Consider the following 23,924-nt stretch of genomic DNA (forward strand, 5'->3'; position numbering starts at 1 on the left):
TCAGCCCCTGGACTGTGTGGATGTGCAAATCAGCTCCAGGACTGTGTGGATGTGCAAATCAGCCCCTGGACTGTGTGGATGTGCAAATCAGCCCCTGGACTGTGTGGATGTGCAAATCAGCCCCTGGACTGTGTGGATGGTGAGCCGAGCCCAGGGCCAGTGATGGGCTCCCACCACTGAGGCAAACAAATCTTTCCAGGACTGGTAGCTGTATGTATAAAATAACCCTGGAACTTTTAGCTTTCTTGTGACAGATTTCCCCGTGTGGCAATTTCACATTAAAAAGTGGTTTGCTCCCATCATACGCCAGCTGAAAAGGAGGTTCCCACAGTGTTGCTGTCCCTGGCCTTCAGAGCCGCTGGCACAGGGCGCGGGAGCTCGGGATGGGAGCTCATCCTAACAGGTAATGCACAGGAAGGGAGCCGCTTTCGTTCATGTATTATTTTAGTCAAAGGTGACAGCAGCTGCCTGCTCCCGTCGCAGAGCGAGGAGGGCACGTTCCACTGCAGCACGGCTCTCCGCCCAGCGGAGCCGCTCGGGCTGGTGCGGCTGCAAGCCCCGGGCCAGGCCCGGGGCCGGGGCCGCGCCTCGTCGCTGTCCCCGCGCGCTGCGCGGCGGCGGAGCGGAACGCTGCGATCCCCACCCGCGGCTCTGCCGCACGGGTGACGCGGCCCCGGGGCGGAGGCCGCGCTCCCGGCTCCGTGGCGGCGGCGCCGGGCCCGGGCGGCGCTCGCGCCCCTCACGCGGCCCCGGCCCCGCGGCGCCCCCTGGCGGCGCGCCCGGCCCCGCGCGCGACCACCGTCAGCGCGCGCGCGCGCGCGCAGGGGCGGCGCGGGGCACCGAGGGACGGGCCCGGCGCGCGGCTCTCGCGAGAACACGAGGCTATATCAGCGAGTGGGCGGGGACGCGGCTTCCTTTGGTGCGCGTCCGCCCGCAGCGCAGCACTCTCTGCCAGCCGCGTCCCGGCCCCGCGATGGAGGACAGCGCCATGGACATGGAGAGCATGGGCCCCCTGCGCCCCCAGACTTTCCTCTTCGGTAACGCTCGCCGCGCCCGCGGCCACGCTCTCCCGGGGCCCGCTGGCCCCGTCGGCCCCGCAGGCCCCGCGGCCGAGCGCCGTGCGGGCGCCGTGCGGGGCCGCGGCCTGTGCCGGCCGAGCGCCGCCCCTCCGCGAGCAAGGAACGGGGGGGGCGGGGGGCCTGTGCCGGGGCCGGGGGCGCGCAGCGGCCGCTCCCGCGGGCTCCCCGCGCGTCCCGCACGTGGCGGGGCCCGTCCCGCTTTGTTCCGCGCTTTGTCCGCGCTTTGTTCGCGGCGTCTCCCGCCGTTCCTAAGGACGCGGCGCCCCAGCAGCGCCCGCGGAGCACATGGCAGCGCGGCCGGGGGCGGCGCACGTGGAGCGCCGCGGCCGCGCGCGCCTTGCTGCCCCGGGGCAGGCCCGGCCGCCCACGGCGGGCGGCTACGGAGGTGCCATCGCCCCGGGCACCGCGGCGGACGCTGGGCGGGGGTGGTCTTGAAGCTGCTGGGCTTAACCGGGCCGCGCGGGGAGCTGCGTGGCCGACGGCAGGCCGCGCTCGCCTGGGGTTTTCTTCACCCCACGTGTTCCGCTCCGTGCGTGCCCGGAGTGTGCCGCTCGTTCCTGCGAGCAACGAGGCCTGGGAGCAGCAAGCTGCCAAATAACTGCTTAGCAAATACTTGCGTCTTTAACAAAACAGTAGGCTCATAATTGAATTGTTTTACAGGCTGCGAGCTTAAAGCGGATAAGGAGTTTCAGTTTAAAGTAGATGATGAAGAAAACGAACATCAGTTGTCTCTAAGAACGGCAAGTAGTGTTTGATTTTTACACTTTGCATTTTAAATGTAGTGGTGTGCTGTGATTGTTATTTTTTTTAACTTGCCATTTATTTCTCCAAACATAATTCAGGTGATAATATGTAAATCTGTTAAAAATAGCCATCTCCTACTGGCAGTGGAGCATATTCTGTAATTTCAGGTATTTTCTGTATTGAAAACGTTTCTCCACTGATATTTCATTGTGGACGGCAAGCAAATGCAAGGCTGGAAAAGGTTAAAAATCAACTTACAGTGGGGTAGTAAATGTCTGCTAAATGGAATTAAATGCTAGGCTATACACTGTGGCATCCCTAAGGCAAACAGTGCAGATGCTACAGGAGTACAGGGAGAAAGATAGACCTGTAAGAGTCATATATAGGCACACTCTTGTAGACTACTAAAAACTTGAATTTGAAAACCATTTCTTTTTCTTTCCCAGAAGCAGATAATGAGTAAATCCAAATAAGAGAGCAGGAGGTTTATATTTTGACTTATTGTCCTTGGTTTGCCCTCTCCAAGGATGTAACTGGGAAAACCACTTCTTTCATTCAGATAATTCATCTAACAGACTCCTGGGGAGTTCTTGGGTGGGTCCTTGGAGCTTTCTGGTGCCACACAATATTTCAGATAAGTCAGACACAGTATTTCAAGGCTTTTGTTCTGGACTGACCGTGTTTTTTAGGGTAACAGAACAATAATGTGCACTATCTTAATAGACAAGAGTTTGAAGAGTTGTAGCATCTTTATGGTGTATTGCTGTGTTTATTTAAATGCAAGGAAATGCTTTGATACCTGGAAGCAAGAAAGTCTTAAAATTGTGGACTAATTCCTACAGCAGAATTGCTTCCTGGAGGTCACTTGCATAATTAGTCTCTCCAAACACTTCATGGTGTTACTTAAAACACTTCTGTTTGTTATGTGAGTCATGTGTTTTCAATCCTTGTATATTATGGAAAGTACAGCCTGGACTTGACAGAGAGTAGTTTGTTCTTAATTACAATTCCTTTTGATAGAAGAAGATAGCAATGTATAGGGCCAGTTCACATGCAGATTTTTTTATCTGAATGTTTGTTTTGCAAATTAAATTAGTGATACTTAAATTGTATTGTTTTACTCAAAGTTCCTTTTCTATTTATATTTTCAAAATTAACTTTAGCATCTCTTCAGATGTTGTACACGGAGGGATGAAGCAGATCAATCCACACCACCACTTTATTGTTAGGCTTGGGGTGGGAATTAAGTCTTATGTCAGTAGCCTCTTTTCATAGAATAAAAAGGGATGAAGCACAGGAGAAATAGGATTAAGATACCAAAGGGCAAACTAGGAAAAGTTTAAGATACTTGAAGACTTGGAAGGTCTCGGACATGGTTGAAACAAAAAAGACTGTTGAGTAGAGGAAGGACTTGAAGAAAAGGTGTAAAGGCAGCAAAAACCCAGGGGCTGGTCTATGCTCCTGATAAAAGCCTATCTAGGGAGTCTGTTAAAATATAAATGTGGTTGTGGACTTGGGCATGAGGTACAGCAAGATGGGAAGAAAAGGGGGTAAAAGGGAAAAAAAGGTGGATAAATGCAGGAGGTAAAAGTGCCATGAGTTTCTGTAAATGTCTTGCTAGTGGCAGCTAAGAATAGGGGTGGTCACTGCTTCATCACCTACTTGGTGCGCATTCCTCCAATGTAGAAATTAAAGCACGTGCATGGATGCTTGCCAAACACACGAGAAATAAATGAAAAGTGCTATAGTATTAAACTGAGGCAAATGACTGGGTATGCTCTAAAATTTTGGTCCCACTAGCTGAGCAATTCAGTGTTTTTGACACACATTTGAGAGGTGAGATAGAGCTGCAATTTCACCTCTTTGAATTGCTAATAACAAAATTTGCCAGTAGTGAATCCAGTGTTCTATTTCCCAGCCTTCAGTCTGATACACCTAAGCCTGGACCATTGTAGCCTCATTAAAGCTCAGCTCTTGAAGAATGGAAACTTCTGTGCCTCTGCCTGAAGTGTTCACACCTACATCTCCTGTGGGGTTGGAAAGCTTTCTTGGAAGGGGGTTTAGGAAAGGAAACACAGAGCCTTGTGCACTGCTGTTTGGAATAGTTATAGTATGAAGGATTTGTGGTTTTCACATCTTCTGCATCTAGTCCTGTCTGAGAGGCCCAGGGTTCAGTGAACTGGAATTTCAGGCCTGGCCGCTGTCTGTCACTTGTCTCCTTGCAGCTATGAATTTAGAAAATCATAACACTTCAGAAAGTGCCAGACTCATACTCAGAGATGAATTACAGCAAAAGGCATGTGCATTAATCACTGTATTCAACTAAGCTGTGGTTAGACTTGAGTCCTCAGTGAATGTCAAGTAAGCAAAAGGTGCACAGTGTGGTAAAGGGAAGCAATTGGCAGATAACATGTGCCAGGAGGGGGAAAGCTTTAGGTGTGATTCTGTAGAGGAGATGATGTGTTTATACTTCTCTCCTTGGACCAGCTGTAAAGCTGACTGAACTTGTCACTGCCTCTTTTTGGTGCAGTGATCCATGAGCAAGTGACCTGATTCCACTGTCACCAGAACATGCCTGGAGGTGCCCCTTGGAAGTTTCAGTGTTGTGGAGACAGGGTGTCAGCTTGGGATGGAGTCTGATGGAATCATTCTTAGTCAGAAATGCAAATTTCAGTATTAATTGATGCAGAACAGTGAATGGAGTATTTTCATTCCAGTGAACGGAGTTTAGAAGATTTTAAAATATTTGGGATGCTCAGACTGTCCTGTTCTTGACTTCACAGGTTACTTTAGGAGCTGCAGCCAAAGACGAATTACACATTGTAGAAGCAGAAGCACTGGACTATGAAGGCAACCCTACTAAAGTAGTACTGGCATCTCTGAAAATGTCAGTGCAGCCTACAGTAAGTACAGAAGCTTAGAGAATCTACTGTAAATTTGGTCTCTAGTGAGAGGAAATTTAGAAATGGCTTGGGTCAACTGAATTTTAGTGAAACTGAGCAGTATGTTCAGAGAAGTGACTGTTTTACTAGATGTAGTAAATACAAACATTGTTTTTGTGCCTAGTAGAGTACTTGAGTCATGTGGAAATAACTGACTTGTTCAAATTACACGGTTTTTAAGCAATAGTAGTTATTCATGGCATCTATATATAGACAAGTCTAGGCATATGCATCTTTCGGTTGTGTTGCTTTCTCTAAACCTGGGATGGGAACAATTAGTTTTTTCTGCAGGCCCCAAGCTCTGAGGCCACTCTGAAGATGATTGCTACTCTGTTTAAATGGCACCTTGTTGTCATTTCTGTTATCTGGAATATAGTTTGACTCAGTTGCTGATAGTGTACAAGTAGAACTACGCAATGTTGGGGCAAGTGAGATAATGTTCAAATCGACATTGCTGCCAAGTGGAATAGAAACAAATGTGTATTGGTCTGGCCTTGGTGTGCTTTAACTGGGATATGCAACAAGTGTAGTAAACCCCTGTATGTGGCTTACTGACACTGAGTTGACCCTTTAACACTTGCAGAATACTCTGTTGAATGGGAACTTGGAGTGACTTAGCCATGGAGTCTCGAGCTGTTGGTGCTTGTTTCCACTGGGGTGAAGTGTCTGTTGAGTACACTTTGTGTGGAATATGTGACTGAATACCATTGCTTTGTCTCGCAGGTTTCATTGGGTGGCTTCGAGATCACACCACCAGTGGTGTTGAGGTTGAAATGTGGTTCGGGGCCTGTTTACGTCAGCGGTCAGCACCTCGTAGGTATGTATGGCTGGTCACTGCTGTGTCCTGGCAGCACCAGCAGAACTTCAAGGATTTGCAGCTGGTGCCACACGTAGTGTTTTCACTTGTACTGACCCTCTGAACCTTAAAGGCACATCCTTGGCATGAAGTGGCTGTAGGGCAGGAGTTGAGAGGAATGCATGCCTTTGCTTGCCACTTGGTTTGTATGGATGAGGGGCATTTGCCAGCTTTGCAGTTTCAGTTCTAATTTCTCCCCTTAGAGAAGTGGGTGTTGGTGTCCCACTATAGGCTTTCTGCTAATCAGCTGAGTGTGAGAAGACTGCCCATGAAATGAAATAGTTCTGGTTTTTAACTAAAGTAACCCAGGGCTAATTTTCTCCTTTAAGAAATTGTCTTTGATCTTTCTCTCTACTAGTTTTCAAATGTGTCTCCCTAGGAATGGAGAAAACATTATTTTTGACTTTTTATTGTCTGTTTTGTGTGAAGAGAGCTCTACCCAGTGTGTGGGGTGGTAGTTCACCTGGTTTCTGTTTCCCTGTAGTAGTACTTGCTTCAGTCAGCTGGAAAACGCCCTAGTCAGTGGTTAGGTCACTAGTGGGAAGCTTCCTGCTGTCAATTCAGCACCTCAGCCTGACCAAACTTACTCAGTTGTGGGTGATGCTTTTTGTTTCTTACTAGCAGTCTTGCTTTATATTGTTAAATGAGGTGAGGTTTTTACACTTTGCCTTGGCTTTATCAGCATTAGAAGAAGAACCAGAATCAGATGAGGAGGAAGATGATACAAAAATTGTCAATGCTTCAACAAAGAGACCAGCAAGTGGAGGAGGAGCTAAAACACCCCAGGTATATGGACTTGTAGTCACATTCACAGCATTTTCTTCTAGTTTGGTATTAGTGCTGCCTGTAGGAGGAAGCAGTTAGATCCCTTGCTATTATAAGTGGGAAGGGATTAATTTGTACTAAATTACAGAAGTGTAAATAAAGTACAGAAAGTCCCCAAAATTTTGCTGAAGGGGTAGATACAGTGGCTGCTTTTGGAAATTCTGTCTCCTGCAGTAACTGCAGGTTCTGATACAAACATCAGTGTACTGCAAGAGTTGAAATGCTAATTGAAGTGCTGGACTTCAGAGGAAGGGTTCATATGTTCACAGCATATGCAGTGAACATGTCCATAGCTTTGGACTTGGCAGCTGGAACTTCCTGGGTTTAGCATAATTGATGGAAAGTAGCCTTGTACTTAGGCCACAGTTTTGTATGGCAGTTGCTCTTTATTACCACAAAATGGTATCAACACTTAACAGACTTTCTTTTTTTAAAGAAAAAACCAAAATTAGCAGATGATGATGAGGATGATGATGAAGATGAGGATGACGATGATGAGTATGTATTCCTGTTTTGCTAATGTATTTTCAAATACAGGGCTAACTTTCAGAACATGAATTGTGCGACATAATTGGATGCTGAGTGAAAAAGCTCCTGTATCTTGGCTAGGGAAAAGGCAGCATCCTTGTCTTTTTTATCTTTACAATGCTGTCTAAATTAATGTTCTTCAGATATGTCATACTGGGCTTCCTGTTACTCATTAACTTCTAACAGTAGTAGTGGAAGTCCCTAGGGATATATTCCTTCAGTGTTGAAGAGGAGGGAGTGCATTTAACTGCTTTAAAGGTAGTGCTTGCCCTAGCACTTAGCCATGTGTTAAGGTATAAAGTAAACTTGGAAAGATTGCTTCCTTCATGAATAAAACATTTTATTGGGAGGGAGGGGGAAGATCAATTCCTAATGTGGCTCTTGAGTTCTGGTGAGTGACTTCCTTTTTAATTGTAGTGATGAGGATGACTTGGAGGATGATGAGGAAGAAATTAAAGCACCAACAAAGAAAGTAAGTGGCTAATACTGTGATACGATAGTAGTTGGGCAGGTAGTCCCCTAAATCAATGAGTTTTAGCACAGCTCTCTGGAATGTGTGAATGGGAGATGTGCTAGGTTTAGCTCAGTCTGTGTAAAGAAATTGTAATAGGATGTGAGAACACTTCAATGTGAATGTGCACCCATCCAGTCCATGTTTTATTTCCTTGGCTGCAAAGGAGTGACTGGGTCTTACCAGCACAGGGATGCAGCTGTCAGACTGGTGTGGGCCTGGATGGCTGTTGAGCAGCAAATGAAATCCTGCTCAAAGGGGGTTGTGCTTTGCAGTTCCAGTCCTGCATGCTGTGGAAAGGAGCTTTCAGCGACTTCAGGTGCAAAAGGCTGTAAATGTGCCAGCCTCTGGGAAGGTGCCGGTCCCTCGGCCCTCGAGGGCCATCTGGTGGGGCTGTAAGCGCACAGCAGGGCAGCTGCCCCGGGAGAAGGAGGAGGCATTTTCTTGTTCTCACACTTGGGAACTTCGGCTTGAATGTTTGTGTTCATACCTGCTGTTTAAAAACAGATATTTAATGTTTTTACTTCAGCATGTGCTGCTCTGTCTCTGCTGAACTGCCATGGGTGATAGTGCACGGTGGCCTGGTGAAAACAGTCTGAAACACAGATTCCTGCCATCTGATATGATCTAGGGTGACTGAACAAAATGGTCCCTTGATTTATATAGGAATTTTAGAGACTGTGTCGTAGATAACGTGTATGGTGTTACGTCCCATGCACATCCCAGACGATATTTCTGGATGTAATGCCAAATGAGGTAATGATTGTGTTACAGAAAATAGGTGGCACTGGATGAGGTAACAGAACTTGTTCTTGGGTGTGTTACTGTGCTGCACCAAGAGGTTTTCCTTCGGGTTCCTGTAACATGCTATCTTGAGTTTACTTGCAGTTCATTCGACAGATAAATGTGTGTGCTTGCTTTTCAGCCTGTTCGTGAGGTTGCAGGAAAAAATATGCAGAAAGCAAAGCAGAATGGTAAAGACTCTAAGCCATCCACACCAGCATCTAAATCAAAAGTGAGTGAAAATAACTGAGTAAAACAAAGGTTTATTCTAGTAGGAAAGCTAGTTTTCTTGCCTAATGGGAACTTCAAACAGCATACTAATATTCAAATTAGATTTTTAGATCTTGATATGAAGCATGTTAAAGACACTGTTCACTGCTTCATGTTCTCTCTGAAACTCTTCAATGATCAGTATGTACCTACAACAGTCAGGATCTGAAATCTGAAACACTAAATCTATTGTTCTTGTGCAGCACCTTGTACAAGAGGGTGACTGCCAAGTGTGTTGCTACTGGAGAACGCGGGAGGCTGCTGCTGCCACGGCGCTCTCGTGATGATGACCCACTGCAGGACTGGCAGTTTCCTTGTTAATGCTGTGTGACTGTGTCCTGATGCCTTGTGCAGCTTCTCTTTGCTGCATGTGCTCAGACATGATGTCAGGAAGGTTCATAAAGAAATGAGCATGGGATCCATGGCAGGACAGCATCTGAGAAGCACTGCAGGTGTGCCTTTTAAAGCATGACCTAATCTGGCTGTAGATGTGGAGTAAACTCTGAATCACTAAATATTTTGGCTATTTTTTGTTTCATTTCTCTTCAGCCAGCTGTGGAGGCACCTGCCCTGAAGCATAAGATACCAGTTATGCTAACTATAATAACTGTAGATTGGAAAATCATTACTTTTCATGCTTCTAAGGAATGTGTGGGAAGCATAAATTTAGGTTTTGTGACTTTCTGAAAACTATATGGACTATCCAGTGTGATAGCTAGTTTTATAAAATTTATCTTATATTCTCTGTATTTTTTTTTCAAGTTACTAATAAAATGAATCATTTTCAGACTCCAGATTCCAAGAAGGATAAAACTCTAACTCCAAAAACACCAAAAGTCCCTCTGTCATTAGAGGAGATAAAAGCAAAAATGCAAGCATCTGTAGATAAGGTGAGTTTTTGGAAATAAGGTTTCTCAGCCTTCCTTTAGAAGTCTGCAGATGAGAAGAATTTGATGTGTCAAGAAATGGTTACGATGTTGCTGTTTCCTGTGCTGTTACTACACCTGTGTGTTGATGTTGAAGCTCAGAGAAATGAAAACACATTTGGGGAAAAAAGCTTCTACTCATGAGAAACAAATCCACTTTATATTTCTCCAGTAGTGCTGATGAGCAATTTGGTATTTCTTTATGATGTGTCTCTGTTCAAATTAAAAAAAAAAAAAAAAAAAAAAAAAAACAACCAAAAAAACCAACCCTTAGGTGATATTTATTGTAAAGATGACTTAAATAGTGCATATACACTTCGAGTTACTAAAGTGGAGTGAGTTCATCACGTGGTTGGAATGCCTTGGTCTTGAAGCAGTATCCTGATGCTTGTAAGGCTCAGTAACTTCCAGAAGAGGGAGATAGATACTTGTGTGAATTGATGCATTGCTACAGACCTAAAAACATTTGTTTTCTGGAGGGATCTGGGGTTGAGTCTCCCTTCAGTGCATGCTTCACCCTTTTAAGGTGTCAGGGCAGTCAATTGCTTTGGTTGTTACCGGGTTTGACCAGCACGTGGTGGTCACACATGTCAGTAGTGTTCTTAGCAGCTATTTAAGGTATAAAATAGAAAATCCACTTGTAGGCTGGTTGGGTGTAGCAGGTGATTCTTTTCCTCCTGAGCCAGGGTTAAAGTGCGTGTGCCAGCAAGGGCGGTGTTCTGAGTTGCCCCTGTGCTCAAAGCAGATGGGAGTGAGGGCAGTCAGCTAAAGAATTAAGATCATCTTCTGCTTGGATCATTAGTGCTTTGGGGCTGCTTTGTTTCAGGAATGCAAATGAGACCAGCAATGTTTAAATACAGGGTGGATGCAGAATGATCAGTGACAGGCTGTGATGGGGATGGAAATGCACAGCCCTGGACTGTGAGCCTGACGTGATGGATGGGCCCATCCTGGTGGATCACAATAACTCCTGGATGCTGCTGTGGTGTTAGGAATGACTCAGGAGCTATGAGTGGTACTTCTGCAGTGTGAGCACAAGTGGCTGAGCTGCTCACAGTAGACATGTGCAGAGGGAAACATGCAGAGCAGATAACTGGCAAAAAGAGCTTTAAAATACATTATCTGGTGCTGAAGAGTGCTTCTTCTATTGGGAAATGCTGTCTAGCAGGGAGGAGCTGAGTGTGCTGTCCTAATTGGCATGGGATATTTCAACTGATTGACCTGAGAAAATGGAAAGTATTTCTTTTGGGACATGTTAAAGGAAATCAATGTCTCCTAAAATAGCGTGCTGTATTATTTTTTCCTGGAGATACTAGGAGACACGATGTTAATCCTATATCTATGATGTATTAACTGAATCTGTCTTGTACATTTGAGCATGTGCAAAGACAATTCCAGGGATTACAAGGAAATGTTTCTAGAACAATTCTTTGAATTAATAGAAGTTGTGTATTAATGAGTAGTGTATTAGTGAATTTTAAAGGATAGGTGGGAGGTAAAGTTCATGTTTTGCTTTAGAGACCTGAAGCTAAAAACCTGCCTGTGAAGGGTGGTCTCAGGTTGTGTGTTGTAGTAAGAGTGCATAAATACAGAATTAATTCTAATTTATCTGAGTAGCTTGGGACTGTTGACTAAACAACATGATTTTAAGTGGTGAACGCTGCTGTGCTCTTCAGCATAAGCAAAGAATCTTGGACAGCAATTCAGTATGTAGCTGCTTCTGTGAGAAATAAGTGGGCATGATAGAAAAACAAGCTTCCTAAAATGGTTTAAAGCACTCTAGTGTGGGAATTTGCCAGGTGAGTTAAAACTCCATGTATTGCAAAGGGTTTTCAGCATCATAGGTTATTTATTGAAAGCATTAAATGACCTGCAGACCCTAAAGCTTGCTTTTTTTCCAAATAGGGTACTACCCTTCCTAAGCTGGAGCCCAAATTTGCCAACTACGTTAAGAATTGCTTCAGGACGGAGGACCAGAAGGTAACGGAATTTATCAGAGCTTGATAAAGTCCAAAAACTTCTATAACCTTAGGGATTCTTTTCCACTTCTTAATCTTTACAAGCTTTGGACTGTTTTAAAGGGTTGCAAACTACAAACAATATTTCACGTTAAATATATGGGAATGGTTTTAAGGGTTTTAGTTGGCCAAGATGGGAAAGCTAATATTTTATTACATTTTTCCAGCTTTTATATGGTTGGTAAATTATCTCTTGCTTTACTAAACCCACAGAATTTTCCTTCTGGCACCATATTGGCTAAGGAAATGAGCTGTGGTTTCCCTTGCTGCTGAATTTGGCCACCTCAGCCAGTCTGGTGTTCAGCCCGTTGTTGGGGAGGGTGTCTGGGACTGTGGAGCTGTTTTGTGATGGAGATTATGGCATTCTGGCCACATTCTCTCCCAGAATCAACACAGCTCTTGAAAGAGCACAAGCCAAAAGGTGATACCAGGAAGCGAGTTTCTGAATTAGTTATTACTTCACACAGACTAAGCTGAAAATGTGTCTTAGATTTCCCTGACAAAATTCCATCAAGTTAGTTTTGCAGTGACAGAAATGGTTATGCTTTCCTGCTTCCCTCAGTGGTTTGGTGTAAGCTTGTCTGATGGACAAATTGATATGTTCCTAAAGGAATGTTGAATAGCAGTCAGCCTCAGCTACTGGACTTGCTGCAGCTTTAGCCAGGGTAGGCAGAGTTCAGCCAGTATTTTCCTCACTGGTTTACACCCATCCTCTCACCTTCACTGAATTCTTACTGTTGTGACCTAGTGTGAATAATAATCTTCTAGCAGAAGGACCCAATGTCATGCTTTCGATTTGATTTTCTCTGAAAGGAATGTACTTTTGTTATAATTGTCAGTATTTTATGAAATAAGTGGTGATAGTAAGCTAGAAATAATTTTTTTAAATGGATTTCAATTTCTAACTTTCTGTGTACACTTCCAGGTCATTCAAGCTCTCTGGCAGTGGCGACAGACTCTGTAAGAAAAGAAAACAGTTTAAACAGTTCGTTAAAATCTGCAGTCTTATTTCTGTAACCATTATTTGGCTGTTCTTTTTACAAATACTGAACGAGCTTTCCCTCCTGTGTCTGATAAATGTCATCCAGATTACCTTGCCAAGAATGTGTTGTCCAAAATGCCTGTTTGGTTTTTAAAGACAGGACTCCACCCTCAGCTTCATTTTAAGTATGTATGGAATGTTTTGATAAGGCATGGTGGTGGTCAGACAAATGGAAATGGTGGGGAGACTAAATGTATGTGAAAAAATAAAATTTAGTATTTTAATAAAGTACTATTGTTTCTTCTTTTATGGATATGGGGAATCTGCATACTGAACCCAGAGATAATTGGGCTTTAAAGTTCTCTGAGGAACTAGCTTTGAGTATTTTAGTTGCTTCTCTTTACCAAGTACACATAAACTATCATGTGTTGTCAGCTTCAAAAACAACTCCAATTCCATGAGCTTTGGAGCTACTGAGCAGATGACTGGGAAGAAGACTAGAGTGGCAAGCTGGGCTTTATTCTTGTCTGAAAGTGACCACTAATTATATAATTGCCTAAAACAGCCCTTCCTGCATCTCAGTTTCTGACCCGCTTCATTGCGCTTTGGTTTATGGTTTCTCTCTTAACTACTGCGTTTATAGGGCCTGGAACTCTGCTTGTAAAATGCAATACTTTTGATCTGAGATTCACTGCCTGTGCTGCTCCTCTGAGGAGCTGCGGAGTCTGAGGCTGCCTCACATAATGACTCCTGTGAGGATTTTGTGGAGAGAAGAATTAGCTTGAATGCTGTAGGGTGTACCTAGAGAACTCACTGAGTGAGTTCACAGCCTGTGGATAAATTCCTGTGAGTGCTGAGACTGATCTCCAACAAATCCAAAAGCTTAGATGAGCAGGAAGTCCTCGTAAGTCCTCTGGCCTACACATGATGCTCAGAGCCAGAGTTAATACTTTGGACCACTGTTACATGACGTAAGAACACCAATGGTTGTAAGGGCTTTCAGGTGAAGGGAAGCATGGATGTCTGCCTTGAAGATGAGTCTCCTCAAGGCTCCTGGCTCTACGCTGTCACTTCCAATGCATGACCGTTCCATCTTGTGTCCAGCAATTGCAGTAATGGAGACTGGGAGAATACTCAGAAAACATTCAAACAGTTGTAACTGTCAAACTCTGCTTTAATCCTTGCTGTGTTTGTGAATTAACACTATTTACTTGTGTTCTCACAGCAGGAAACCCCCTGAGTAAAGCAGGTTGAGTTTTCCCCACTTGAAGGACTTGGACACTTGGGTCCTGCAGCAGGTGGCTTTGCTGAACACGTGAGCACGCACTAGGTTGTGCTGATTAGGCATGGGGTCTGTTCTACTGAGCATTCTTTACAATTTGTTTAGGTAAGACACAATTTGGTTTGTAAAATTACCACTGAATTTGTTTTTTTATGTTTGCTGTTACAAAACCCTTAGTTCATTTTTGAGATGCTGGGTGCAATGGAAAGTGCAAGTCTCCAGAAAGAATAGTCCTTTTTGGGAAAACAAAGCCAAGGGAGGTGCATGGTAGACAAGCAAAACGGTGCGAGTCTTGTGTCAAAGATTCGTTTAAGCTTGAGTATAATTGCAGCATGTGAAATGGCAGAGTATAACGGCTTGAAATGCCTGTTTTGGTGGGGTTATGTCAATAGATGATGTCATATTCACAGTGAGAGCAGATTTCCCTGGTGAAATGGAGCTAATGGCAGAGACAGGGTTATTTAAGCAAAATTGCCCTCAATTTTGGCTGAAAGAAGTGAAAATTGTACGGTAATTTCAGCAAGAAATTACTAGCCAGTAAAATACTCTGATTACTGAAGTTTTAAGAAAAGCCAGGGTGTTGTCTGTCTGTAGGTGACTGACCAAAGCAGGTCTGGGGTGCAGCCATGCTCTGCACAAGCATTGCGGGGGAAGGCAGAGGCTGTATGGGCAGCTCTGAAGGAAATCATTGCTGTGCTGGTGCTGCGGTGTAATGTAGGTCAAGTCATTGTCAGGCTGCTGTTGAACCTCATGAGGCATCTTTGAGGCACACTCATGGCATAAAAATAATTTCACTTGGCCCTGGTTAGGTCTTGCACCATTCTCTGCCAGTTTATTGAGTAGTGAGTTTATGGTGGTCACTGCCCTGCCTAAGGTCACTTAGGGGCCTTTTCCCTACCTCTGCTGTTGTGCTGGTCACATCTCCAAACCCTGGCTCCTTTTGGGACTGGCTATCTGATGACTCTGGATGCAGCTGTATCCTCTTGGATGTTCACGTGCAGCTGCCAGTTCTTTCACTTTGAACAGAGCCTCAAAGTTTGATTTTAAAATAAATTCAGATGTGAAAATACCTGTTGAAGAGAAAAGACAAATGCCAGATGTAGGTTTTTGAAGTACTGCTTTTGACTTTATGCAGAGTTGAAACATGTTCTTGCCATGGTAATGATGACAACAAAGCCCCGTAGTGTTTTGATAGCTGTGTTGAGGGTTCTAAGCCTCTGTGTGATGCTGGTCCTTGAGGATGGCTTATTTGAGAGCGTGGTACTCTGCAGCCAAATGCATTGCTATTTCTTAACACTGATGGGAAAACAACTTCTTTACAGGATGATGAAAGGCCTGTCCAGGTAGCGGTGCCTTCACCTTTCCTTTGTACGTGAATTTCCCCTACTGCTGCATTTCCTGTTGCAGATCCTGTCTGCTCCGGCTTTTTTCATATTTCCTTTCCTTCTGCAAGTGTTTCATTCACTACGCTGAACAGGTAGCTGGTGTCCCCCTGTGTGGGACAAAGGGGAGGCCACCCAGCTGAGTGGGTGTGTGCAACCGTGCTATGTTGGCTGCAGATAGAGCTGCTCCATATGGATCTCTTTTGTCTCCAAGTCTCTGGTGTCTCTTGCCATCTCAATTCAGAAGAGGAGATAACTGAAGGACACCATCCTGTTAGGAGCTCTCAGTCTGTGCCTCATTCCTAGGGCTGTTCAAGAGAAGTGTTTGTGGCTGCCTTAGGTCTGTCCTGGGGTTCTCTTTGCTCCTGTGATCCAGCAAACCTGCCTGAGTGGATTTTCAGAGTTCAGGGGCTGTGATGAGTGCGAGGCTCTTTGCCTGTGCTCAGCAATTCTTGCAGCCTTTGGAGAGAAGCAACTCAACCATGGCTGGCAGGAGGGTGGGAGTGTGTGTGGGCTGAGGTAATGGAAAACAGGGCCAGGATGGGTGGTGGTTCTGGGCTCCTTGCCACCCAGACAGTCCCTCAGGGGCTAAGTTCATGCTCCTACCCAGATACCCCAAGCCATGTCCTGTCTCTTTTGCATGTGCCATTACTGACTAGCAGCCAAACTCTCTCAACTTTTCCTTCCTTCTCTGTGGAACCAGCACCTAGATCCTTATTCTCCTCACTGTTTTCCCAGAAGGATGTTGAAGACTGGATCCTACTTAGAAACATCAGAAAAAGCTGCAAAAGAATGGGGTGGTTTGGAGCTCAGTGTTGGATGGAGCACAGCGCCTTTATTCCTGCCCTTGGCTAGTGGGCAGTAGGTTCTGGCAAGCAACAGCAAGTGCAATTGATTGTGTTGAGTGAGGTTTGGAGGTTTTGTGATCTGGTATTTATTAAGGATTGCTTTGTCTGAGCCTGGTTCTCAATGTGAACACAGTGAGTGTGTGTGATGGGGTGCAGGAAAAGTGTGCCTGAAGGGGCCTGACTTGTCCTCCCATTTGCAGGTAGCACAGGGAATACCCTCCTGGCTGCTCGCTGGTTTACCTGCTTGGACACTTTTGGGAACAATTCTGTGTTATGTTGGATCAGCTCTTCAGTGACTGGCCTTTGGATTGTCTTACATAAATGGATTTTAAGCAGTGCCTAATTGGGACCAAGTAAATAAATCAAATATATCAAATGTTAATTAAGACGTGTGCTGTAGGGACCAAATGTATGGCCTGCATCCAGTTGTATGAAGATGACTTTTGCTCTTCTCCTTTCTTCAAAAACTTCTTCCACCACTTCTGGCTTCTGTCACCTCTCCCTGACCAAGCCATAAGAGCCTCTATGGGAAAAGGATCCTGGGAGAAAACAAGCAAGAAAGGGCAATGAATAAAAGAAGGGGGGAAAAGGTGGCCAAGGGTCAAAAGTGAGAATGGGAAAAGTGAAGACCCTGGGAGGGATGCTCAGCAGGGCACCTCTGACAGTGCCCACCCTCACTGAGCTGGCCATGCCAGCGCCGTGTGCTGCTGCCCAGAGCCCTGTCCAGGACAAGGGCATGACCACCACCCTGCTTGTAATGCAAATGGCAAAGAGAGGGAACAGAGCTAGGCCACTCAGTGTTGATGTGCCTGATTCACCTCAAGTGATTACTTGACGCTGGTACTAGAAACAGTCTTTGTTTTAATTGAAGGCAATTTTTTTAGAAGGGTCCTGGAGTCTTACTCAACCAATTCCTGCGGCCTGAAGCCTGCTGAGCCCCATCCAATTCTGTTGATTTACTGTATTTAAGAGAATGCAGTTTATCTTGCCTGTTTTCAAATGAAGCCATAGGTTTTACATTGGTTTTGGTTTTTTTTTTGTTTGTTTGTTTTTGTTTTTTTTTTAATGAGTAATAATTGCAGGGAGAGTTGAAAATGTATCCGTTGAGGTATTTGGCATTTCACCACTGCAGCCACCTTTATCTGTGCCTGTTCATGAAACTTTTCCCACTGCTCCTTACATTTGTCCCAAAGCTTGTAATTGTGCTATTTTCCCAGGAATGTCCTTGATAAAAGGCTCCTAGCAGCCCTTACAGTGCTATTTTGAGGCAGTGAATGTTATCTGGGCACTGCTTCGAGTGGTGTAAAGCTGTTCCCTGGGTGTAAATGTGTGTGAGGACACCAACAACAGTGCACAGCAACAGCTAATGAGTAAAGCTTTCAATTTAACAATAAGGCTACCTCTGGTGTTTAGGACATTCTTCCCTGTTTCTTAAATATTTATCCCATACTTTCAAGCCTTTTCTTACAATTTTCTACATGAAAAATAGATATTAACTAAATGACTGTAGCTAAGGGCAATAACATGTAATTGGACCACTACAGTGCAGGGCACCCAGCCAGTCCTTGTGATCTCCAGAGAGCACAGGACAGGGAGACTGGGGGGGTCTTGGCTTCATTTTTAGGGTCTTGAATTAGGAGAGATGCTTCTACTTGTTCCTTCTGGCTTCGTGGTTCTAAATAGTCCTTTCCAACTCCTTCCTAGTTCTACATCTTGCCGCAACCTTCTTGCTTAGTCCTCCACTGCTCTTCAGACTTTTCAGTCTTCTGATCCTTTTCAGTTCCTCCTCTAGTCTTCCCTAGCCACTGCTGTTAGAGCAGCACAGCGTTTCCCTGATCTCTAGGAAAAGCTTAGATGCCGTTGCAAACACGATGCTCCTGCATGAATCTGTCCCTTTCTGGGTTGCTTGGCAGTGTCCCTGAGAGCCTAGCTGTGGCTGGTGTCCTCATTGTGGCCATGGTGGAGAATGCTGATAAAAGCCCTGCTGCTGTACCTCCAAGTGGGTGGAGCTCTGCTTGTAGGAGAGCTCCTTGTTTGTTTGTGCGTGCCCCAGGAGAATGGGACTTCCAGAGATGTCTCTTTACTAACCTGTGACATTGATTTTCCAGAAAAATGGCATTTTCCAATACTTTTTTGTGTAAATCCACCCATATGATGTTTTCTGAATTCTTGCTCTGATGCAAAGTGTGGCTACAGTTCCTCTGCAAAAAGATTAGTAGAAACATAGGTTTTCCTGCATTGTTTTCAGAAACTGCCCTGTCTCACAGCCCACCCTGAGTTCTGCCAGGGTCGCTCATTCACTTGTGTCACCACTGGGGACAGTGACACAGGGCATTGAGAGGTCTGTGATGTCACCAGTCAGTGCCTGCCTCAGCCCTGAACTGCTCCTGCAGTGTCACTGCCAGCTGTGGGGACATGGGTGGTCATGCACGTTGTGTGAGGTCCTGCCCTGAGCCCGCAGCTGGTGCAGAGGGCAGGAGCCCAGGGTGGTGGTGTGGGGAGGGATCGGTCATCCTACAGACAGGGCTGGAGATGGTGACTTGCTGGAGACCGCTTAATTCCGAAGACTTCAGTCAAAGAGGTTTATGTTTAAGAGCTGTTGAGCTGAAAAGCTCTAAGTTAAGGAAATATTAAGTTTTGAAGCTTAACAGCTTGTGATATTTTTTTTTTTGAAACCATAGAGGAGTATAAATCCAAGGAGCCAAGCCCTAGGATTTAATGCAGTGCAAAGGCTGAAAAGTGGAATTTCTCGCTGGTTTGTGTGGGGTTGTCTGCAGAGGTTGGCCTGTTCTTGCCTCCCTTCAAAAGCATTCTAGCAGCTGTCACATGCTTTCAGAGGGGAGCTGCAGTGCTCCTGGGCACTGGGATCAAGGAAAGCCCATGTGTGTCCACCCTGTGCCAGTCACTGGAGCAGGGTGGCCAGGCTGGGGGACACAGTGTGGGGGCAGGCTCTGGCTAAGGGGACCTGGGCACTGGAGAGGGGCTGGATACCCAGGAGAGCAGCGTGTTGAACCCACCCCCACTGGTCGGCCCTTTAGCTTGAATGCCTGAATGTGGTGGAGCTGTGGCTGAAGTCCTGTCCTCCTGGACGGTTCAGAGTCATTTTGAGGTGACTCTTCTGTCAAATGGCAGCGACTGCAAAGCATTCCCTCCTTCCCTGAGTGTCCAGACTATGTGGCAGAAGCGTTCCTTACCTTGGGATGAAGTTGTCTTTCTGTGTGTAAACTGGATGAAGACAGAACATGCACCCCAGTCAGTCTGAAAGTTGTCTTTCCTTTTACCAAGGCTTTCAAATTCAGAAAACCTCTTCAGCTGGATTTTCAGTAAGGAAATGTTTGCTTATAGGAACAACACAAGGCTGGAGATGCAGATAACAGGAGCAAACCACACACAGATTTGCTACCTGGCAGCAGGGCTGGGATGTAGGGTGAACTTGATCTTTGTACAACATCAGCCCAGGTTTTTAATTTTAATTTAAATCTTGGTGTGCCAAATGTAGTGGGGCCAAATCCTGGCCATTCCTGCTGGCTTCTCTTTTACATTCCAAAGGGGTATCTGGGGTAGGAAGGCTTCCCATTCAAGCATGCCCTAAGTCCTTGGCCCCACTGAATGGGCTCCATGCTCTATGAAACGCCCACTCCTCATGGGATGTGGACCAGCGGAGCAGGGCAAGGGAAGCTCATTTCACTGGGGGCATCTTCACTGCCCCGCAAGTGAAAGGTCAGGCTGCTCAGGCTTTGATTTGAGCTGCTGAAGGGCGGTCACTAATCCAGTAAGCCACCGAGGGACTGTAGGCCACAGCCTTAATTCAGGCATTTGCAAGGGTGAGTGGAAGGCAGTAACCCCAGGAGCTCCTAGGGTGTCCTGCAGTGCACGCTCCTACCTGGCCTTGCCTTGGTTTATAAAGTGTTGAGGACATCAGGCTCTCAGGAACGTGCTGCGCCAGCCTTCACACCCTGAGCATGCTGTAAGAAAAATAAACAGCCTTAAAGCTTTTCCAGTGGGCATCAGCTGTTCTGGCTGGATTTGTGCTGGGAATCTGATCACACAGGAGCCTTCAGCAGTGGAGCAACAGGTTTGGGTGTGGAGCTTTTAATATTAGAGATATATACATATACACACATGCTCATATATATTCATAACAGCATGCTGCTAAATGATATTTCTATTTTTTCAGAGACGTGCATGAGCTGCCTCTTATTTATTCTGTGCCCCATCTGTGTTGTTCAAGACTGGTAGTGTAGTCTGAGATTCACCTAATATTGGTATTATTCTCCAGGTAACTATTTGGATATTGAAGGTTAAGGGGTTTTGCCAGACTACTGAGGCACAAAGGATGGATCTATTTTTAAAAAGAACTTTTGTGATTACAAATACAATAATTGAAAGAAGAAAACCCTCATGTGTCCTTTAAAACAACCCCTGGTGTTGCCCTGGCAGTTTCGGCAGTTTGAGGTGTCCAGGTCCTGGCCTGTGTGGATCCAAGCCTTTTGGGTCATGGCTGTGGGGGCAACTGTGCTGCCAGCACATGGCTTCTCAGCGTGGTCTGGGCCAGCATCACCTGGGATGAGTTTTTTCATGCGTAGCTCACAGCTCTGATGTAGCTGCTGTAATTTTACCTGCTGTTGGGGCGATTAAAGTGATAAATGTTAGCAGCAGCTTTACAAATTCCTTTTTGAGCTGTTCTGCTTCCAGCCAGGTGCAGTAGCCCTGGGGCAGCTTGGGTGTTGGGCAGAGCCATCAGTGGCCGTCTGAGGAGCTTTTTCTTGGAGGCAGGTGATGGAGCTGCCACGGTGAAAAGCCTGAGGAGCAGTCAAAATTTATGCCCACAGGTGACTGTGAGGGTTTTGGAGGAGTTACTGCCTCTGGCTTTGCAGAACAACTGTGTGCATTGGGCAGCAGATACTGGACTTAGCAAGGTGAGGGGCTGGTGCTGGGCATGACCCTGTGCTGTAGGTACCTTTCCTGTGGGGCTGAGCAGCACCTACTAGTGTAAGATGGCACAGGCTGGGCTTCTGCCACCCAAACTGCTTCCACAAAATGAGGTACTGGTGATGAGCAGGGATCTATGGAATATTTTCACATCTAAGCTAAATACTGTGATCTTGTGAGTCCCCAATTTCTGAATCGTTCCAGTGTAGGCATCTCGGTGAGCTCAACTTGTAGGGCTCAGGATGGTGTCTAATGTTCTTGGCCATGTGTGAAAACAGCTTTCAGCTGTGGCAAGGTGCCGTGGGACTGCCAGGACAGGGATGCATGGGGCCTCTGATGTTGGTGACATCAGCAATTGTCAGCAGTTTGGGTTTTTGTTTTCTTTTTTAAATTTGCAGATCCATAAGACCAGAAGTGTGAAGTCTGTTAGATACATCACAGACATGTGTTAGTGCTGGAAGTTTTATAAGGACTTGCTTTGATCACTGTTTTAAAACTTAATGTTTTTGGTGCCTCTTGGGCCTGCAACTATGGGCCGAAAAACCCTGTGACTTGATACCTGAAGGCTCCCCAGTGATGAACTCCAGGGATTAAAAATGTTGCTGGATTTGTGGCTGAGAGTGCTGGGGGAGCAAGCACCTCGGTTCCTGCAGAGGTGGGAGCAGCTGGGCCCAACACGCTGCACTGATGCACGCTGTTATTTGAGTGGAGAATTTGGAAAGCTCAGAGTTCTGAGCTATGGTTATGTTCTCACTTAATAAGGTGTTAAGTGATGTTGGGTGCTCTTTGGAGACTTCGGCTATGTGTGGAGGTTAACGGTTCCTGGCATCTTGTCTGCTATAAACGAGCTTTCAGACAAGAGGAAAGAGTTACCACACGCTATCAGCGTGCGAATTTTTTTTCTTAACCTAAAGCAAACCCCCAAACAAACCAAAAAAACTCCCCAAAGCTGAGGCGGAGGAAGCCTCTGGGCTTTCCCCGGGGCTGCGGGCGGTGCGGGGCGGCGAAGCGGCCGCTGGAGGGCAGGCGAGCCGTGCGGAGCGGCGGAGGCAGCGCCGGCAGCCCGGCGCTCCGACCCTGCCGTCCGCGTCCCGCCGGGGAGCGGTGCCGGGCCCATGGACCGGGCGGCTGCGGCCGTCCCGGCCCGCGAGGGGCCGCTCCGGGGCTGCCGGGCCCCACTGCCGCCCGCCCGCGGCTCGGCGGGCACGGGACGCGCTCCTGCCCCTTCGGAGGTAAGGGCGCACCGGGCAGCCGCGGCCACACGTGTCGGTGGAACGGGGCAGCGGCCGCTGTGCCGGGGGTTCCGAGCCCCTCGCGTCCCGGGCGAGCGGCGCCGCCCGCTCTGTCGGGCCTGGGAGGGCTCGGGGGAGCCCGACCCCCTCCCTCACTTACTCTGTAGAAAACGCTTCCCCGGGCGGCGCTGCCCGCGGCCGGGCGGTGCCCCCTCCGCGCAGGCGGTGCCAGCCCCGGGTCCGCCCGGGCGGGTCCCGCCTCCCGCTCTGCGCCCCGCGCATCGCTATGCCGCCCGCCCGGAGCACGCAGCGCGGCGCGGGGTGCGGAGCGGAGCCCGGAGCGGGGCGCGGCGGCGGCCGAGAGGCTCCATCCGCCCAGCGGGGCTGGCCCGGCCCGGGGGGACGCGGGGGGGCACTTGCTGATGATCGGAAGTTACTGACAATAAGCACCTTCATCCCCCCAAAGGCGGAGAGAGGGAGAGGAGGAGGAGGAGGAGAGACAGGGGGAGAGGAGAGCTGATGCCTGACGAGTCAGTCGGCGGAGGCAGAGCGGGCGGTACCACAACTTCCCGGCGGCGCGGAGCGGCGCGGAGCGGCGCGGCGCGGATCGGAGCTCGCCGGCCGGATCGCTCCCATGTCAGCGCGGCGGCGGGGGACTGCGCTCCGCTAGCGACCAGCCGCCGGCCAACCCCCTCCTCGCCCAGCGATGTATTCACTGCTCTCAGCCTGCACTTGCCTGTAAGGATTATGGCATATTTCTAAATATTTTTTTTAATTAAAAAAATATAATTTTTTTAACTTTCATTCTGGAGGCTCCGGTTGCATTTTCCTTGCAGCCAGGTGGTAATGGGGACCTGAGCCTTTTTATAAGCAGAGCATCGCTCTGAGCCCTTTAAAAAATTACAAACAAAAACAAAGAAAAAACCCAAACAAAACAAAAATCAACTTTAATCATTCTACCACATCATTTGATCTTTTGTTGCTTTTTTTTTTCTCCTCTCCAGATGTTTACATTTCCTGCTGCTGTGCTTTCAGGTACAGGTACGTGTCTTTTCTGTCCTCTCTCGCTTTTGGTTGTAAAATAGAAACAAAGGCGGCGTGCTGACCTCGAGTGCCAGGCAGGTTTGGCTGGGGCTTTCACTTGTTTCCCTCTAGTTTTTATAGCTATATTAAACCGAGCCCCGCACCAGATGCTGGAGTGTCACTTGCCCTGGACCGGGGCTTCCCCTGTGCTCAGCTCCCGTTCCGTGCCCCGTTGTGCTCGGCCGCCGGTACGGGCAGGGGTGCAGCCGGTGCGCCGGTAGCCTGCCGTAGCGGCATCCTCTGGAGTGCATTAGCCTGGCTAATGATGTGAGAGGGAGTGCTGGACTCTCCTTGCACAATGTTGATTGATGCACTTGCCTTGGAAGAGCAGGCGCTCTCCTGGTCGCCCTTCTTTCCCTTTTTCCCTTTCTTATTTTTTCACCCCCCTCTCTCTCTCTCTCTCTCTTTTTTTTTTTTTTTTTTTTTTTTTTTTTTTTTTTTCCTCTTCCCCTCTTCGGTAACTCACTCCCAAAACCCGATGCTTTGAAAAACACAAGTTTTCCTAGCCAAGAGAAGGAGGCTGCGTGCTCCCTCCCCATTATTCAGTAGAACGCCGTCCAAGTCAGCTCCAGCCTTTGATCCTGTCTCGGCAGGAATGAGGCCGTTGGAGGAACACCCTGAGTGAGGCTCTGCAGCCCAGGTGCCCGCGGGATGGGGATGGCAGTTGCCCCCGTGGCCACGCACCCCACTGCCGCAGGGAT

General features: G+C 47.2%; 2 protein-coding genes across 4 annotated transcripts in view; both read left to right on the plus strand.

Moving 5' to 3' along the window:
• The first annotated feature begins 885 nt into the window (after positions 1-885).
• Positions 886-12,755, plus strand: NPM1 (nucleophosmin 1). Its single transcript, XM_068205438.1, has 11 exons — positions 886-1,037; positions 1,740-1,819; positions 4,607-4,726; positions 5,489-5,582; positions 6,304-6,407; positions 6,883-6,944; positions 7,392-7,446; positions 8,411-8,500; positions 9,327-9,428; positions 11,370-11,444; positions 12,408-12,755. The coding sequence occupies exons 1-11, from the start codon at positions 974-976 to the stop codon at positions 12,444-12,446; spliced, it is 885 nt and encodes a 294-aa protein (XP_068061539.1). The 5' UTR covers positions 886-973; the 3' UTR covers positions 12,447-12,755.
• A 1,466-nt stretch (positions 12,756-14,221) lies between these two features.
• FGF18 (fibroblast growth factor 18) overlaps positions 14,222-23,924 on the plus strand; it is a 73,765-nt gene continuing 64,062 nt past the window's right edge. Inside the window, exons 1-3 of one of the 3 annotated variants that reach the window (XM_068205435.1) lie at positions 14,222-22,140; positions 22,607-22,878; positions 23,145-23,181. In XM_068205435.1, coding sequence (XP_068061536.1) covers positions 22,847-22,878; positions 23,145-23,181 — 69 coding nt within the window. In that variant the 5' untranslated portion in view covers positions 14,222-22,140; positions 22,607-22,846. Of the gene's footprint in view, positions 22,879-23,144; positions 23,182-23,924 lie in introns of all 3 variants that reach the window. The other 2 variants (XM_068205434.1, XM_068205437.1) reach the window with 2 other exon arrangements.

This window comes from Anomalospiza imberbis, chromosome 15 (assembly GCF_031753505.1).
Source record: "Anomalospiza imberbis isolate Cuckoo-Finch-1a 21T00152 chromosome 15, ASM3175350v1, whole genome shotgun sequence".
NCBI classification, from domain to species: Eukaryota; Metazoa; Chordata; class Aves; order Passeriformes; family Viduidae; genus Anomalospiza; species Anomalospiza imberbis.